General features: G+C 50.4%; 1 protein-coding gene and 1 non-coding gene across 2 annotated transcripts in view; both read right to left on the bottom strand.

The window, feature by feature from the left end:
- EZR (ezrin) overlaps window positions 1–19,591 on the bottom strand; it is a 47,104-nt gene that overhangs the window by 11,478 nt on the left and 16,035 nt on the right. The window contains exons 3-7 of the mRNA XM_068985528.1: window positions 9,662–9,745; window positions 7,363–7,458; window positions 6,254–6,528; window positions 5,651–5,734; window positions 4,647–4,793 (exon numbers count right to left, since the gene is read on the bottom strand). Of these exons, the coding sequence (XP_068841629.1) occupies window positions 4,647–4,793; window positions 5,651–5,734; window positions 6,254–6,528; window positions 7,363–7,458; window positions 9,662–9,745 (686 nt within the window). The remainder of the gene's footprint in view (window positions 1–4,646; window positions 4,794–5,650; window positions 5,735–6,253; window positions 6,529–7,362; window positions 7,459–9,661; window positions 9,746–19,591) is intronic.
- On the bottom strand, window positions 7,674–7,746 carry TRNAE-UUC (transfer RNA glutamic acid (anticodon UUC)). The gene has a single exon. It is a non-coding gene; the product is annotated as a tRNA-Glu (tRNA).

Consider the following 19,591-nt stretch of genomic DNA (forward strand, 5'->3'; position numbering starts at 1 on the left):
CCGGCATCACATGCCACGTGGCAGGGTACGGCAGCACTTTTGTGGGATTCTTGCCCAAAGTGCACACCTCAGATCCTATCGTGGGAAAGGGTCAGATCCGAGGTGAGGGATTTTCTCAAGAGTCAATGTCAGTACTCTTCACAGGTGTCAAGGCTGTGACAGACAGACTGTGGGACTGTCCCAGATGGAAGGAGACTGGGGGTCGGGGGGAAGCTAAGGGTGGCGACTGAATGTAGGTGGGATTCCAGGCAGGTCCTGGGCAGAAAAGGGACACGAGTGGACAGCTGAAATCATGGGAAGACTGTGCACAGACTGTCAAGAGCATCACGTATCAGGGTGAACACACTGACTGTGCTACCTGGACCCTGCTTTATGTGAAATGCTAACACGTGGGGAGAGGCTTCCCTGGTGGCTCCGTGGTAAAGAATCCACTTGCCAAGGCAGGAGGTGCGCACTCGACCCTGGGCTGGGAAGATCCCCGGGAGAAGGAAATGGTGACCCACTCTGGGAAGTCCCATGGAGAGAGGAGCCTGGGGGCGACAGTCCACAGGGCACAGAGAGTCGGACACGACCGAGCAACTGAACAACATCTGGGCAAGGGCATATGGGAATTCTTTGCACTTAACTATTTTTGGAAACTTTCTGAAGTCTGAAATGGTTTCAAAGTGAAAAAATGGTTAAAAACATTTAAATTTGAGACTTCCCTGGCAGTTCAGTGGTTAAAGACTACGAGCTTCTAATGCATTGGTGCAGGTTCAATCCCTGGTCGGGGAACTGATACAGCCAAAAAAAAAAAAAAAATCAAAACACGAAGCAGACAGTGATGATGATGTTCCACACTGTGACAGGAGTTTGCAGGCATGTGTGTGTCTAATATCAGCAAATGAGCACTCAAGAATTGTGAATTTCATTTAAATTTTTACATTAAAAAAAAAACAAACCATATTACTACTCAGTCACAAAGTCGTGTCTAACTATGACCCCATGGACTATAGCCAGTCTCCTCTGTCCATGAAATTCTCCAGGCAAGAATACTGGAGTGGGTTGCCATTTCCTTCTCCAGGGGAGCTTCCCGACCCAGGCATCAAACCCACCATCTCCTGCACTGGCAGGCTGGTTATTTACCACCAAGTCGCCTGGGAAGCCACAAAACAGACTTGAGCTCTAGTAACTAATGGGCATTTTGGGGCGATTATACAGATGCCTGCAATCTACTTTAAAATGTGTCCAAAGGAGGGTGTGGGGACAGAGGGTAGTGACATGTGGATGGGGGAGGCGTCACAAAGCAAGAGGTTAAATGCCAGCAGTGGAACCTTGGTTGCAGGCATGTGGGATTCACTGTAAAATACTTTCTGTATTGCAGTTCATTTGAAACTTTTCATTGGAGGAGTTTAAAAAGGTCTGGTGGGAGGACGGGCTGGAGATCAAAATTTGGCCTCAGAGATGGGGAAGAGCAGGCAGAACCGCCGAGTCACCTCCCCAGGCAGAGATGAGCCTAAAGGTCTGCCGACACCTCTAGGTGGAGGAAAAGTCGATTAACCCGGCCCTGCCCTCCCCTATCAGGAGGGACCAACCCTCTCTGCGGGGCCGGAGCATCCAAAAACTCCCTGCACCCTGTTTCTGCCGCCTGTTCTGCCACATTAACAGTCACCAAGGCGCCCCCCACCACGTGTCCAGACTCTCTTCTCGGCCAATCTGAGCTGGGCTTTTAAACCTCTTCCACGAGGTGCTCTAACTCTTTCCGGAGGGGTCCTTGTGAAAACAAACTTGTGTCAGAAACCCAGCTAGTCAAAAAATAAAATCTGTTTTGTGTTCAAATTGGGGTACCAACGACAGAAAGGAGAGGATGGTCTGACAACAGTGATCCTGATATACCTGTGAATCCACAAAACTCACGAATCATAAAATCCCTTTTTGCTCTCCTCGGAGATGCAGGTAAGCCACCAATGATAAATAAGGTGCAAAGATCTAACACCAGTGCCCCTCCCCACTGAAGAGAATACCTGCTGGGAGCAAAATTTTTAGAAACTGGAAAGAATTATGTATTTTTAAACGGGTGAAACATTTCTAACGCTCATCAACGAAATGGAAATCAGGATGTGTGATTACAAGCATGGGTGAGCAATGTGAGGGGAGAGACACCGGCCTTCATCTCGTCCCCATCCCCTCCTGCTGCAGCCACAACCCACACACAGAGGCCCGAAGGAGTAAGCTCTGGAAGCAACGAGGCTGGGGAAAGAGGGATTCCAAAAGGCCCAAGAGCTTGCGGCAGATCAGGCTCCTCTGATCTTCTGGGTTTGTTTTTGGCCGGGCGGTTGTCACACAGCTAATCTCAACTTTCCCTGCCCCAGGCTGACGCGGGCGTCAGCAGCCCACGCCCTCTCCTCTCTGAATCAAGGGTTTACAGAAAGACAAGTGCTTCCCACTTGACTGTTATGTACACAATATAAAAGGAACCCCAAGAAACATCCCCCATCCCGGCATGTTTAATACAAAAAAGGATAAGCTTTTCAGTAAAGACACCTGCTTATCTGCAGGGCTTCCCTGGTGGTTCAGTAGTAAAGAATCTGCCTGCAATTCAGGAGCCACAGGAGATGCAGGTTCGATGCCTGGGTCAGGAAGATCCCCTGGAGGAGGAAACAGCAACCCACTCCAGTATGCCTGCCTGGAAAATCCCATGGAGAATGGAGGGCTACAATCCATGAGATTGCAAAGAGTCAGACACAACTGAAGTGACTCAGCCTGTATCCGCAAAGTGCACCAGGTCTCTATCACAGAGCAGATTTCTCCCTTGAGCAGCGCTCCAGGTCCTCATGCTGCTCCACCATCAGCTCCACGGCTGAGGGTCAGCCTTTAACACAGCTTTACCACAGCTAAGCGCTGTCCCTGCATTCCTCAGACCCAGCCACAATCTCCTGCTCATCCGAGGAAGGGACTTGTCAGTATTCGCTTCAAAGGAGCACAGCTCTGACTACGGAAGAACTAAGCGACCTGCCCGCGGGAGCGGGGAGGGGGGAAGCAAGGCGTGCCCCACGCCCCCCCCCGCCCCGGGTCTTCTTCAGGGAGAAGACCCTTTAAGAGGCCACTCGTTCCACAGCTCAGCTGAGGGGCGGGTGGGAGCCGGAGGGGAGGGGCAGGGCTGGGGGAGCCAAGTGGCTCACTCAGGTTTCTCCTTGGAGGAAACGGGCATTTACGTGGGTGGGGAGGTGTGGTGATGAGCAGCAGCAAGTTCTTGCCCCTGGCAGTGTCCCGCAGCTTGAAAAACCTGTTGGGACAGCCCCGGCTGTGGCTATGTTACAAGATCTGCTCATTCAGTTCAGAGAGAGGCGGTTTCCCACGCATGTTACCACGAGGCCACGGTGCTCCCCTAGGACTGGTCCTGAGACCCTGACTCATCCCGGCTGCTCACGCCTGGGTCCAGCGGAAGGAGTGCACCGAGTCCTCAGGGACTCACTTCTGGGTCCTCAGATGAGTCCTTGCGCTCCTCTCTAAGCGAGCCACGGCCTAAGTATAACTAGAGTCGTCTGATTGGCACCACGCCTTCCGGTGGGTGGATAAAGGCGCTCCTCCATCCACTCTGGGGCAGGGAATGTCCTACACAGACCTCACCCCCCAGGAGAAAGCAAACTGCCTGCCAATGCAGGAGACACAGGTTCGATCCCTGGGTTAGGAAGATCCCCTGGAGGAGGAAAGGGCAACCCACTCCAGTATTGTTGCTTGGAGAATCCCATGGACAGAGGAGCCTGACGGGCTACAGGCCATGGGGTTGCAGAGAGGCGGACACACTGAATCACCAAACAAACGACATCGTCTGTCAAAAGCAGTGCTAGTCTGCTCTTGATCATGGCGTGGGGGGCGGGAGGCAGCGTGCCTGGGGCTTGGGGGAGCAGAGACCGCTAACATGAGAGCAGGTAAGACGGGGCAGCTACCACTCCAAGACCAAGCAGCAGGGACCTGCCGTGGAAAACGCGCTCTTGCTCAATCAGAACAATCTTTTCCTGTGAATCCAGCTCCTTGGCAGGAAAAAGGCATCTGTGCAGAGTTAGTAACCACGGGGATGGGCAAAGGAAGTCGGGGCGGAGGCGGCCCTGCATTGCAGAAGAGCCCAGCCAACAAACATTAACACTCCGAGAGGCAATCGGATACCTTCCACAAGTTGAGGATTTAGCTAAATTGTCTGTACATAAAGGCTATTGTTTACAGAATCTTAAGATCTCGGTAAGATCACAAATATTCTTGGCCAGATTAGCACAAGCCTCAAGCTGCCTAGCACTGCTAGCTGGTAGCTGTGGGCAGCCTCAGAGGAGGGGGCGGGGTGCCCTCCTGCAGCTCTGTTCTGTCTTTCACAAGCTCCAGAGCCCCTGAGGTCACGGACCCTGGTGGTCCCCCTGCTGGGCCCCTCAGCACGTGCTACGTGGGCTGACGGACAGGCTGAGAGAGAAATAATAGGAGAGCAGGAACACGCATCTCTGGACCAACCTCCCACACGGCCACGTCACAGCTGTGAAGCCCTTAAGCGGCAGACGCTGGGCCGACCAGTTGCTAGGTAAATACTGACGGTAACCCACGTGCATATCTGCCACTTCCCGCACTGTTTCCAGGCCCGATTACCCCACCAACAAAAGACAACATAAAGTTCAACTCACTTATCGTCTTTCTCATAGATATTTAGTCCAAGGGCATCAACGCCGAGCCAAAGGTCTGTTCCTTTCTTATTTTTTATCTCAAAATAGTTGATCCCGTACATTTCCAGGTCCTGGGCGATCTTCAGGTATTCCAGCATGGCGCTGTCTCTACATGGGGAGAGCAGACACGGATGTGAGCCGCGTGCAACAGTTACACCAGCGCCTCCACTGCGGCGCCTCTGCCAGCCTGTGACCCGAGCAGGCCCTCAGCCGTCCTGGACACTGACCGCTGACACCCTTCACACGTTAGGAAAGGACCGAACTGGATCACGCTGGTTCCTCTGGATGCAGAGGACTTCCCTGTATAACCCTGTCGCTAGGCATGATCCTGTCTCCCGGCTGCCCATGTGATGCCTCAGGGGGCCCCAGGAGCTTGCCCCGCCTCTGCCCTCCCCGATCCACCTCACTAGGAGCACAGAAGATGCTCGGGTCAGAGAGGAAAGGCCAAGGACACACGGTCTCCGAGGCCCAAACTGCCCATGAAGTGCAGTGGCCAGGACATCATCAGAGCTGCTGCCAGTGCCTGAGAGGAGGACAACAGGACAGACCTCCCACACGCCCCTCTGGTGCTTCTTTAATAGCAAGTGTTTCTCTCTCGGGATCTTTTTCAACACTGACACCCTTTTAAGGACAACCACCTTATGGACTTTGAATGAAACAGCGCGCCTGATGGTCTGTAAACAACGCTCTGGCCCCCAGGATGAAACTGAAGCATCTCAGACACAAGTTTTTCTTTCCTCCCAAACAAGGAGAAGGCCTGAGGGTGTGAAGGTATAATCTGAACCACTTCTGGCTCTAGGGAAGTAGGGAAGAACACCTGGCTTTAAGAAGAAACCGCACTGGCAGCTCGTTACACCATCCCTGCCAGAAACCGGCCACCAGCGGCTCCGAGCGGGTCACTGAGTCCCCCGAAGGACCGTAACCGGAGTCTCCCCTGAGAAGACAGAGCCCAGCCCAGCACTCACTTGAGCATCCCGCGGTGCTCGGCGTGCCACACCTGGATGCGGTCCTCCCACTGGTCCCTGGTGAGCTTGTGCTGGTCCATGACTCTGGGTGGCAAAGGAAGAGGGCGCAGGGCTGTCAATCACCCCAAAGGCTGGGAGGGGCGAGTGACCGGCCACGGCCCAGCCTCACCCAAACCATGACTTTTTTTCCTCCCAAATAAAACCATCTACTTCCTAATATACAACATTTCTGACAATTAACAGAACTGGACAATTAAGAACCTGGAATGAGAGGAGCCTCGTCTTCTGGAAAAATTTTGAAAAGGTATTTTATACTAAGCAGCCTCTTCTTCCAAAAGGGGTCAATTATGTGACCACTAGTAAATAAAAGATTTAACAGGGGCCAACTTATCATCCACCAGGGAGAGCCAAGAAGCCACGTCACGCCTGTGAGGACGGCCCTGCCCTGCTGAGTGTCTCTACCGCAGGCCCCGTTCAGGGGCGGGCGGGCGGAGGGGATCAGGGCCTGGGTGAGTGCTGCGCTGCAGGCCTTGCAGAGAACCCACCCCGCACCAGCCCTGCTCGCTGACCCTAACCCGCCGCCCTCGAGGCCCGCCGGCTGACCTCTGGGGGATGAGCCGCTCGGAGCCGAGGTACCCGGCCTTGTGCAGCTCCTTGTTGTAGTCGCCGAACTTGGCCTGCACAGCGTAGGAGCCCAGGAGCACGGCGGTCTCAGGCGGACAGTAGATCTCGTCGCTGAGGATGCCCTCCTTCACTTGCAGGAAGAAGAGCTTCTGCGTGATGTCCTGGATGAGCTCCTCAGCCACGTCCTCGGGGTAGAACTTGGCCCGGAACTTGAACTGCAGCGGGCTCTCCTTCCTGACCTCCTGGGCAGACACCTGGGTCGGGGGAAGCCAGACACTCATTGCAAGGTCCACCCACAGACAGAGACCCGCCAGCCTGGCACAAGCTGAACCACTGGCTCAAAGGGTCCGGCCGGCCAGTTTTCAGAAGGTAATGGTGACTCTGGAAGTCACCTTTTTAGCATGGAAGACAGAAGGCAGGTGAGAATCCTGTGACACCCTCACAAGAGCCCCAGCCCTGGTTTTCTGGGGTGGCGATGCTGTAACTCCGGGGCCTGTCCAAGTGACCTGTGAATCCGGCCTCTGTCCATAGGGCCAGGCCAGCCCAGGACCACGGCCTCGCTCTCACTAACTCTTCACGGCCTCCCCACAGCTCTTGCATGCCTCCAACTGCCCTCCCGCCAGGTACAGTAATACGGGAGGAAAGCGGGACTTGGAGAAAAGGGATAAATGGTCTGGAGAAAAGACACTTAGCTTACTGCTTTTCTTTGTAATTGTTAATGGAATTATCCAGACTGTAGAGTTGGAAGGAACTCTATCACAGGCCCAAACAAAGCGGTAACAAGACTTACAAAACACTGGATGATTCATGGTTTTTAAGATTAACAGTCTCATTGGGGAGAAAAAAAAAAACCAACAAAACTAAGGTCAACTAAAACCTAAGCGATTATGCATCACGTACTCCAGTAAGGAGAAAGACCAGGGTCTAATTTCCAGCCACTATCCCCGTTTACCTGAAACCAGCAACCTTTCTGTCCAGAAAAACTTTTACACAAATAGAAAGGAACAAAAAACAAAAGACAGAGTTTCAATGTCAACAGAGCAGACCAAACCCAATTAATAGCCTGTAAATAGTTAACTCTGACTTACCTTTTTATCAAGTTTCAACCACGTAGGAAATCCTTTGTTATCCACATACTGGAGGCCAAAGTACCACACTTCCCTAAGGCCAATGGTCTTAACCACCTGTAGGAAAGGGATGGGGGTTGGAACTGTCATGAGGAGCTCTCTGGAGGGGCACTGGCCCCGGGGAGCCCCGCCACGGGGTGCAGCAGACCCTCCACGAGAGCGAGGCGCTGGCTTTGTCACACCGGGCAGCCTTCCCTACGCGGCCTGTTACCAACAGACACCAGCCATCCAGTCTTTTTTGTTTTTAGGCCACATGGTGTCTGGGCTCCTAGTTCCCTGACCAGGAATCGAACCTGGGCCCACAGCAGTGAAAGTCCCGAGTCCTAACCACTGGACCGCCAGGGAAGTCCTTGAAACACTTGCTTTAATACACGTTTCAGCGGTGTTAGGGATAACAAAGCTTATAATGTCACCCTTACTGCTCTGGCCCCCATCAGTTTCCTGAGTAAAGACAGCCAGGTGGGCTGCAGGGGGCACACAGAGACGGGGGACAACCCAGGGTCACCAGCAAAGGTGTGTGTGCCGCAGGTGTGGCTGTTCCCACCAGGGGTGCCCACGTGCAGAGGCAGCAAGCTTCCAGGGACGAGGGGGTGCTCAGCTTCACACGCGCCAAGGGGTGACTCTAACCTCCCCTAGAAATGTGAAATTCTGATACAGGAAGGGAGAATTCAGCCCAGGTCATAGGGAGAGTTTCCGTTTTAAATTCTCTCTAGTACTAGGGAAAAGTCTCCCGTGGCCAGTTAGAGAGAGTCCCACGTTGGTTATTTTTGTGCCTTGAAGCCAAAAAGCAATTTGCTGTGGACACTTGCTGACTATCATCAAAACTGAGTCCTAGGATTTCGCTGTAGAAATTCTATAACACGTAATGTTAAGCCTTGAAAATAGAAAGGTTACCATTCTTCAAACGTATGACTTCTATCAAACTTGAAAGGACTGTACGCACTGTAAGCGAAAAATCTGTATCAATACTGAAGTCTGCCCTGAGCCTGCTTCCTCACTGGCTTTGGCAGAAGGGTGCGGATGCTTGCTGGTGGCTATTCACTGCCGGGCCAGGGACAGACCCACTCATTCGCTCCCTCCACACACCCAGAAAAGGTGTGTGGAAGGTCTCTACCCGGGACTCCTCATCGTGAAAGACACGAAGGCCGTGTTGACTCCCATCAGGGTTTACCCCCGAGTCTCGGGTGAAGCCTCAGGTCTGGTTTCCATGGTAGTAAGTGCAGGAGGCAGGTTCCCAGGCCAGGTTTCCTCCAACCCCCTCGCTGCTAGTTTCTCACTCCCCACAAGTCAGACCTCCCTCCACCTCAACGTCTGGATAGGAAACCTGCCCTGTCTTCCTCTCTGAATGGCTTCAAGGCCGCCAGAGAAAGCCCCACGTGGCCCAGCCATCCCCGCTCCCCGCCAGCCCTTCCGCTCCATCCACCAACTGCAGTCTCGGCCTAGGTCTGACCCACGGGAAGCCACGTCCTGTCCACTCAACGTCCTGGCCCTGTGCCTGGCGGAGCCCCTGGGTGGACCTGCTCACTGGCTTGGGGAAATTCAGGGACGATGAAAGGGAGACTTCACCGGACCCAGGTGAGTCACCTCCAGCTTCTACATTTGCCAAAACACCGCTCCACTTTCCAGGTCGGTGCTGGGGTGTGAAGCAGCGCCTGGCCACAGGCAGGGCCTCTCAGAAGGCTGCCAACGGAGCAGGTGGCCGGGAATGCACACCCCCAACCCAGCCCTGTCGCCCTACTGGGCCCTCAGTCCCAGCACAGAATCTATGGAGCCCAGAAAAGTAGGTCTCGCTCTGCCTAAAGCTCGGGAACTGTTCTGTGGAAGAATTATCATGGCCCTCACGGTGGTTTGCTGCTCTTGTTAAAAGGGAGGGGTGCGTGCTGGCACCCAAGGGGCTCGGGATGCTGTGGCTGCAGGGAGAGCCGGGAGATGCCAGCCTGGCTCCTCACTGTGCCCTGTCCCCCACCCTGCACCAGGTGGCAGGGAAGAGCCAGGGGGACTGTGGAGACCCCCGTGGGAGAGGTGGCAGGCAGGGCTCGCAGGTGAGGCCCTGGCTCAGGCCCTGGGGTCCCCTCTCCTCGGGGGCTGTGGACAGGGGGCACCCCTGGAGAGTATGGGTCCCGCTGGCAGGAGGCAAATAAACAGTCAGCTCCATCAAGAGGAGCAAGCTGCAGATGGAGGTGGTGACCGTGCTCAGCCAACAAAGGGATTCAGATGCTCTTTTCTAACTGGGAACCCTCTGACGTGCACAGAGACCAACCTGATCAAAAAGCTGCTTTCCTGTGGTGTTTGGCTGGATGGCGAACTCCAGCTCCGCATCCATGGTGGTCACTCGGACATTGATCTGAAAAAAATACACATCACGCTTAACTGGGTGTTCTTGTAGACATAGCCCGAGTCTTCCACCGAAATCCAAAGGTCCCAAGCAACGTGGCAAGAGTGTTCCTCCTCCACACCCGAACTCACGTCTGTCACCACACACACACCCAGCCGCCACATCTGAGCTCACATCTGTCACCACACACACACCCAGCTCTGCACACATACGCAGCTTGGATTCAAATGTGTGTCCTTGTGGCTTTAAAAAAAGCACACTCACACTTAGGTCTAAGCTGTTTTTCTACAGATACTTTGATGACTGTTAACACACTCTGCACACACACACCATCCCACATTCTGACCCCTACGACAGGTCCATGAAGGCCCACAGGCGGGAAGCCGCCCCCGGGGAACCCACACCAAGTCTGCAGGTAATAGGAGAGAAGGCTCTGTACAGCAACTTGGAGACCTCCTCAACCGTGAAGGACACACGGCTGAAGACACACCCAGGAGGACAGAGTGCCGTGTAGGAATCCAAAAGGATAATTATGGAGGCAGGAAAAACACAGAAGCATTACTAGGACAGGAAGACTGATGGGAAGGCTGGAAAAAATGTCATCGAAGCTGCCCTACAGTTGGTGGTTTAAAAACATTTACTTACAGGCAATTTTCAAATCTATCACTTGAAAAAACCCGGAAGTCACTAGCATAAGAAAAACATACAAATCTAGCTACTTTATATCACAGCCCCGGCGGAAAGTATCACAGCAACTATGGTGCTTAAGAAATGTCTGCTTCTCATCATTTTCCAAGTGAAATACAGAAACAGCTGCTGCTGCTAAGTCGCTTCAGTCGTGTCCGACTCTGTGCGACCCCATAGACGGCAGCCCACCAGGCTCCCCCGTCCCTGAGATTCTCCAGGCAAGAACGCTGGAGTGGGTTGCCATTTCCTTCTCCAATGCATGAAAGTGGAAAGTGAAAAGTAAAAGTGAAGTTGCTCAGTCATGTCCGACTCCTAGCGACCCCTATGGACTGTAGCCTACCAGGCGCCTCCGTCCATAGGATTTTCCAGGCAAGAGTACTTGAGTGGGGTGCCAGCACCTTTTCCAAACTCTTCCCACTCAGATGGAAATGTAACGAGGACACAGATTAACTGTATTATTTAGCCTCCTGATGTAAGTTCTGAACGAGTGTCAGGCCCTGGCTGGATACATAGACTCGAAGTCGTAAAGACTAATTTTTGTCTACATCATTTTCTCCCTAATGCTCAAAACTGTGATCATGGATACATACATCCAGTCTGTCTTAAAGGGTCTCTGCCCAACATAACAGAGAGCAGGGAAGATACAACGGCCCAGGTTTTAGAAAGTTTCCTCCCCGATCTCAAGTCTACACATTCAAGAAATGAAGTTTACCAAGAAGCAAGACTAGGCACATTTTAGAGTCTTTATCGAAACATAAAGCCTAAGTTTCTTCCTTTTCCTGACAGCAATATTTTAAAGAAGTCACGAAATGGCTGTTATGAAGCACAAAATACAGCGAGTCTCTCTCAATTATGGTTCCAAGGGCACATATGAGAGGTGGGAAAAGCAGCCCCAAACGCAGACATTCTGGAATAAACGCAGCTCCAGGTTACACTTAGAAGCCTGCAATGGATGCCACACTTGAGACTACAGTGGGGAGATGGGGGCTGACAAACGCTGGACCTCAAACAGGCTTTTTCTATTATTTACTGACTCGGAAACTGAACGACCAGACAGGGTGGGCCAGACAATGAAGACAAAGCTTCTACCCTGGTTGAGATGAATGCAAATGACCAGAGGCTCACACTTCAGACTCTTAACTTCTAAACCTTGATCACCTCTAAATCTGAGGAAGAGAAAAAAAAGTCACCTCCTAAGACCAATGCTAATAATTAACACAAAAAAGTGATCACCACACCATTTTTAACCATTTTGCAAACTTAATAACAGGAATTTGGGGGGGCGGGGAAGAGCTATTTAAGTTTCTGAGCAGGTTCACATTTGACTCAAAGTTCACACAACTCTTTGAAAAAGCAATAACCCGCAAAATGAATAGTTTTTTTTTTTTTACTAAGGTTAAGATGTGACAAGCCAGTAGTACATAGAAAATGAACTTCTTAAAAATTAAGTGTTATCAGGAGGGTCTGTGCAACCTGCAGAAACTGCCCCTCCCACCACAGGGACTTAAAATCACCCTCAGCAGCTCCAGCGGGATGTTGTGCCAAGTGTCACCTGGCCTGATCTTTCTAGGAACTTTCCCGAGCCCAGCACACTGGTGATCATGCAATCTGGCGTAGGACCTGGAACACAGCCAGCGAGCCAGAGAGGCAGCCAGGCTCTTCTGACCACGGGCCGGGTCGGGCCCAGCAGTGGGAGGCAGGCGTCTCCCCACCAGCCCTGACAGAAGGAACAGCTAACTGGCCCCAGTTCAAATTCAGGGAGGCACTAACATTTTCAGACAACCCCCAAGAGCACAAACTCAAGGTAACTGTGATCAGTATATGCGTGTTTCACTAACGGCGCACAGTCAACCATCTTGAGACCAAGGTCAAGATGGGAGAACTCACGACAGCCAAACACTCGGGTGAACCCCACGTGAACGAGCCCAAGCTGCCCTGCAGGACTGGACATGTGTGTGCCTCGACAGGTCCCCAGACTCCTCACGCCCCTCACAGGGGCTGGGGCTCATGCTCCTCTGGGCAGTACGAGCATTCCTTCTGCAAGACCATCTCAAGGACTACGGGATGTTTAGCATCCCTGAGCCCACCCACTAAATACAGGTATCCCCCCACCCCAATCCTCTAGAAGTATTCACAACACACCCACACACACACACATGCACGTGCACCCTCTGGGGAAACTGAGGACCACAGCATGGCTGCCTCCGTCAGCAGAGTGTTACTTCATACATCTGTCACAATTAAGCATGAACTTTCAGTTTAAAGTGACACATTTATTCAGAAGATGGGGACCATTCATCTGCATGTTTTGGCCACTTACCCAGGGTGGTTGTTGTTGTTGTTTTAAAGAAATTGGGCTTAGGCATCCCAACTCTCCTGTTTTCTATCCTGTCCAGTTTCCCTGATACAATCAGTTGCTTTAAGTGTAACCTGGAAAAAGCGAGCTCTTGTGTTTGTGGTGGTGCCACAGAAATAAAGTGGGATTACGTGCTTCACGTTACAAAAGCGAGAATGGTCCCATGAGAAGCTGGAGGTCCAGGGCTTAAATGCGTCCCCATGCAAACCCAAGAGGCTCACAAAGACTGGAGAAACCCATCGTGTTTTGCCATCTTTACTGCCTTTCTATTCTCCCCAGATCACACACTTTTATTCAAGGCAATATTCTCTGTAGGCAGCAAAATCCCATAGGAATGTGCGGTGGGAGTGTGCAGTTAGTCATTTAAAATCTACCCCTAAAAGGGCAGTGTTTTTTCCCCAGGCTGAAACCCTTTCTAACATTCTGCTGTGTCTGAAGGGGGCAGCAGTGATAAAGCGTAATTTTGCCCAGGTACACTCACCCCTTACAGACACACAAAGAACCGCGTGGCTGGCGTAGATGATAAATAATTCATGTTGCTCCTTCAATCGCTCCTCCATTTGAAGCTATGGCATGAAGATGCAGTTAGATTTCTAAAATGTCAGAGCCTAAAGGAACCAGACATAACCACACTTCACTAACTATAATGGGAATTCATAAGTAAGTTTCAATATGGGAGTCGCATTAGCACTCTACAATAATGAGATGAAGCTAAAGGAACCAGACCTAACCACACTCCACTATTTATAATGGGAATTCATTAGTCACTATTTATAATGGGAATTCATTTGTAAGTTTCAATATGGGAATCATATTAGCACTCTACAACAGTGAGGCTTTTTTAACCAGTTGTATACTAGGTCAGAATTTTAGAGTAAGATAATGTGTTTTAGGGGCTTCTCAGGTGGCTCAGTGGTGAAGGATCGGCCTGCCAATGCAGGAGACACAGGAGACCTGGGTTTGAGTCCCTGAGTGGGGAAGATCCCCTGGAGGAGGAAATGGCAACCCACTCCAGTATTCTTGCCTGGAGAATCCCATGGGCAGAGGAGCCTGGTGGGCTACGGTCCACAGGGTGCAAAGAAATGAACAGGGCTGAGCACACATGCACCTTGGCTCCTCCTCTGGCGAGGCGCGCAGAGGGGCGGGAAATTCACGCGAGAATCACGAGCCGGCTGGGGGACTGTTTTCATGGACAAAGGAGAAGCTCACCCCTGTTTTCACGTGCGCAAAGAGGGAGATGCTCCTCTCCAACCAGACGCACGATCCAGTACAGGTTCTGTTGCTCCAATGCGACCAACAGCTCTTTTCACAAGAAGGAATTAAAGGTGCTAAACCCCAACCTGGTTTTTAAAATAGACACTGGAACAACAACTCACCCTCTTAAAATGAAAGAAACCTCCCGTCCCCTTGGCTCATTCTGTCCGGCAGATGGACACTCAAACACAAGGCAGACGGACAGCAGGACCGGCCTCTGAGCCCGGGCCCCCTCCCGCCCTGGCCCCCGCGGTCCCAGCCCCCAGTGTGGGGGAGGCATTCCCAGCTCGGTCCGTCGTAAAATGGAAAGACTTATCTGTAAGGGATCTTCCAAGTCTGCATTCTACAGCTTAATGACAGGAGTGGCTTCGGACACTGCACCATCCACCCCGGGGCTGGCACTTTCTGCACAACTACCTGAACCTCGAGCGGAGAAAAGGCCTGGGGGGTGGGGAGGCAGTACTCTGAGGTCACACAGCTTGAGGGTCTCGGTTTCTGTTTTCTTTGTTTAGTTAATCAAAAGGCTTTAAGGGTGTGCGGTATTCATGCAAATTGGGCCTTCGTTGAGGTTTCCCAGATTCTTCTGACTACAGAGATTTTTTTTTCCCCCCACGGAGTATCGCAAAAAAGCAGCACTTTTCAGAATATACTTTGGAAAACATGATTTTTGAGCCTTCTCAGTGTAATTTTATCAAAGTGGTATCTAAAATGCCTTCTAAGAGTCTGAGATACGGAAGAGAGAGTTGACGATAAAATACTATTATTTTACTTGTAACCCGTATATGTGTAAGCTGAATTTCTGGCTGTCAAATACCTCCCTCACTAATCTCGCCTCACTTTGGTAAGGAAATCTAGTCTTGCAATTTTTCCTTTGAGAAATGTCTACTTCCTGCTGAACTACTTTAAACTCAGTGTAAGAAAGATAACCTCTCCTGCCACACTTTTTACAAAATAAATTCACACTGTACTGAAGACCAAGACAGGAGGGAGAATTTCAAGACCGGTTCTTCCACAAACAAGCAGCTGCTTTACATCTTAATAGACCAACCCGGTTTGGGTGATTTAGAAGCCAGAATACTGCAGGGGAAGCAAGTTTGCAGTGATTTTACTATAGACTCGGAGGAATCAGGAAACCCACTGAGAAAGGGAAATTCAAATAGTAACATTTGAATGTTTGGACTGCAGGCAGTGGACTCAGCAATAACAGATTAATCCCTATATTATCACACCTGCATTTACTCAAAATTAGTGTGAGCACAACTATCTAAGCACCACCAAGATTACGCCGAGAGCCTGACCTTTCATAATCATTTAAAATGTCAGCGCTGTTTCCAACATCGCCCCCCTCTTCCAAAGTGCCACTTCAGCAGCTTCCACAGTTTTCAAATATTTGGATAAGAACCTTCAAATGCTTAGAAAGGCTCTGATAGGAAGTTGTCCGGTAAAATTTCTCCCACAAATGGGAGAATGAAAGCCCGGGAGTGTGATGAAGAAAAAAGCTTTACAACTGAAACAAACTGTAAAATCTTCAAACTTCAGGTGCTATTTTGGTTCATGTACTGAATAATTACTGAGACGATATTGTATTTTGGTTTTTCATCCTTGAATCATTAGTCTACAACAGCTTTGTTAGAATATAACTTACATCCCATAAAACTCACCATTTAAAATGTGCACTTCAGTGGTTTTTAGTAACTTCTCAGAGTTACGCAACCAACCCACTAATTTTAGAAACATTTCATCACCCCAGAAAGAAATGCCATGCCCGCTGGCAGTCACTCCCATCACTCCTTCCTCCCAGCCCTGGCAACCAAGAGTCTACTTTCTGTCCCCACAGACTTCTCCATTTTGGACACTTCACATAACAGAATCATTTTACCACGTGGCCTTTGGGGTCTTGCTTTTGCCACTTGACATTTTCAAGACTTATCCCTTGTATCATGTATGAGCACTCCCCCTTTTTGACTACCGAGTAATATTCCGCTACCTGGATCACTTTCGTCTGTCTATTCGCTGCTGGTGGATATTTTGGGCTGCAGACCTTATTACTTGCCATGTTCTTTGGTGATGATAAATATGAAACAGCTGGAAAACAAGTCATTTGAACTAGACTATGGTCAATGTGGTATTCAAATGGATAAAAAAAAATTTAGGGGCGAAGATGAAAGAAAATGCATTTTTTTTAAACCAAAATGCAATTTAAGTATACTATGTCATTTAAGTTGTAAATAAAAATACGCTGTGTTCTCAGGAAGACGGTGCCAGCTTGCCAAGCACTGACTCCTGTCCACCCCAGGGTGCCCTGGCACTGAAGGCCACCAGGCCTGAGAGCCCCTTCCCTTTACAGACAAGGAGCGGGTAGGCAGAGGGAGCAGCCCTCCCATGGGCTGAGGGGAGAACCCAGGCTCTCTCGTTCAGGGGTCTCCCAAGCAACTCAAGTTCTTTCTCTAAATTTTTAGCAGCAACAGTCCTGTTTTGCATTTAACTCCGATGGTGTACAGCACACCATCGCCAGCATTCAATAACGTGCCCAATATCTTTTTTTTAACTCAACACTACCTCTGTATTTTCCTTTAGTGGAGTCACCCCCTAAACCCCTCCAGGGCCCGTTCACCGAAGCCATGCCAGGCCTGCTTCCTGGGCACAGAGGAGGCAGGGGCGCAGCTGCTCCCCCAGGGGCCCCATGCTCCGCCAGGGGTTCTCAAACTTGAACGCACCGCAGAGTTAACCTGGAGAGCTTGTCGAGACAGCTTCCTGGGCCCTGGGCCCAGAGGTGCTGACTCAGGAGGCTGGGTGGGCCCGGCTCTTCCCCGCTCACGAGAGGGGCCACACCCAGGCAGCCCAGCTCTGGAGAACGAGGCCTGGCTAACACTCTGAACATGAATGAGCCCCAGCTTCTTTTGGCAAGATTAACAGCTCCCCCGACCCCAGCTGGCAAGATTAAGGGCTCCCCCCACCCCAGTTTTGTTGCCTTATAACTTTTTTCACTGGGGAGGATATAGACCACTTTCAAAAGTCTTCACTGAATTTGCTACAACATTGCTTCTGCTCTGCACCCTGAGCACGAGGGATCCATCTCCTCTCACCCTGCACCCCACCCACCACTGGAAGTGTCACCCACTGGTCGGCCAGAGACGCCCCCAAGCTTAACGTATTCATGGCTACTACTGATCCTCCACCACAGGAAAATACTCTCGACTAGGCTTTCGTTCAGTACTAGACCTGAACTCACACAGGCAGGTTTTCTTAATGAGGCTGTCTCCTCAGAGGAATCCCTGTTCTAGTCCTCTTTGCAGCCTGATCTCCTTTAAGATAAAAATCAATCTCTCTGAACAATACTCCAACTCAGTGAAGTCCCAGCATTAGCTATGACACACAGTGGCCATTTACAAATGCTGGCCAACAGATAACTACCCTCTGTAAATCATTACCATGAGCTCAGCAAACCTGATTAAGGAATCAGCTGAGTGTAGAAACGCAGACCTGTTTCTACCAACAGGTCGAATTCAGCCAGCTTAGAAAGCAAAGCCAGAAAGTCCCAAAGGCCAAGTGATCTTTTGTTGTTGAGCTCCTCTCGGGCCACATCACTAATCCTCCTCAGATAGTCGAGGTAATGGCTGATATATTACAGATAACTTTGTTTCTATAAAATGAAGTGGTTGTCTTAGATGTTCAGTGCTGCCCCCAGTAACACTTTATTGTGAACAAAATTCTACAAAATAGTTGCCATTAAAAATCCGAAGACCACACTTTACATCGCTATAATTTCTAATAAGCATACAGATTTTTAGAAGTGTCCAGTGTTCTTGCCTGGAGAATCCCAGGGATGGGGGAGCCTGGTGGGCTGCTGTCTATGGGGTCGCACGGAGTTGGACACGACTGAAGCGACTTAGCAGCAGTGTTCTGTTCATGAAAGGCAGTTGAGAAAACGCCTATGCGGTACACCATTCTTGTAAGCATAGAGAGGTCAAAACAAAAACGAGTATGTCAAAAAAAATGAAAACACTGTACAGAGAGAAGACGAGTGAAATAGAAACGTGGCCTTAAAACACAAGTTTTCATTAAACGGAGTAATGTCCGCAGTAAACTGATACTGACTGCAGTGGCAGAGACATCAACTACGCTGTCAGTCCAGAGGCAGGGGTCGCTCTAAACTGCTGCCACCAACAGCAGAGGCTAATGTCACCATGCACCTGAAGGCAAGCTGGACCAGAAATTCCAGAGGCACGCGTGTAAGCTCGAGCTCTTAGCACCAGACTTCATGTGGTTTACTGACCTTTAGAGAACGTGCAAAGAACGGCTGAATACATCTTACTACTAATATAGCCCCATGGCAAACCTGACCGCCAGTGGGTGATAATTTTCACTATTACTCCTTCCTTTTAAACTCAAGATAAACTATGTGTGTGTGCTTGTGCCCAGTCATGTCAGACTCTTTCAACCCCATGAACTGCAGCCCACCAGGCTCCTCTGCCCATGGAATTTTCCAGGCAAGAATCCTGGAGTGGGTTGCCATTTCCGTCTCCAGGGGACCTTCCCAACCCAGGGACTGAACCCCTGTCTCCTGCATTGCCAGAGAGATTACCACTGTGCCACTTGTACCCAGTCGTTATCTCCTGTCTTCTTTTTCAAGGTTAAAGAAGAGAGTTAAGGTGAAGAAACTGGCTTCTTAGGCTTAGGAAAAATTTCCAGATGCCAAAGAAAACTGGCCTTCTAGCTCCACAAATCTTGTAAAACAAAAAGTCTATGGAATTAATCAGACCACAAACTGCCAGGCAATGCAGTAAGAATTCCACACACCATCAACTGGTCTGAGGTACAACAACCCAGCTGAGACACATGGGTAGGACAGACACAAACTCGCATTCTATTAGTTTCCGTAGAATTGTACAATACCAGGATAATACAGCAGCCTCTTATTGCCTAGTAATAGAAATAATAAAACCATCCAACTTTAGGGCTACAAGAGCCCACTCGTGACAACTCCTGAGGAGGTGAAAGTGCTGACCTCGCTTCCTGATTCACGGATAGGCACTATTCCTGGGACTACAAGGACAGGGGGATGCCTGTGTTGGCTGCCTCTGGTCTCCTGGAAGATCCCCTGGAGGAGGGCATGGCAACCCACTCCAGTATTCTTGCCTGGAGAATCCTATGGACAGAGGAGCCTGGTGGGCTACAGTCCATAGGGACACGACTGAAGCAAATTAGCACACACACGCACACTGATGAAACGTCAAGTCAGATCTGGAGAGTTCAGTGTCAAATGAGCCCATGTGACTCTATTATCAACCAAGCAACGATAGGGAGAGTTTCTTGGTTCCCATCTTCAGAGGGTCAAGATGCCCTGGGGTGGGCACCTACCTTACGTTACAGAGAATTTGTATCACTTTAAGGAGTATTGGGAACTTGGAGTGGATCATGAAAACCCACACCACATACCTCTCATTTCCAAACTGCTCTCCTCCACCACCTTTAGGCTAAAGCTTACAGGGAAACAGCTAAATTCTTAACATGCTATGGATAATAACAGGGCCGAGTGAGACGAGAAAGCTGGGTCT

The sequence above is a fragment of the Capricornis sumatraensis genome, chromosome 13 (genome assembly GCF_032405125.1).
Source record: "Capricornis sumatraensis isolate serow.1 chromosome 13, serow.2, whole genome shotgun sequence".
NCBI classification, from domain to species: domain Eukaryota; kingdom Metazoa; phylum Chordata; class Mammalia; order Artiodactyla; family Bovidae; genus Capricornis; species Capricornis sumatraensis.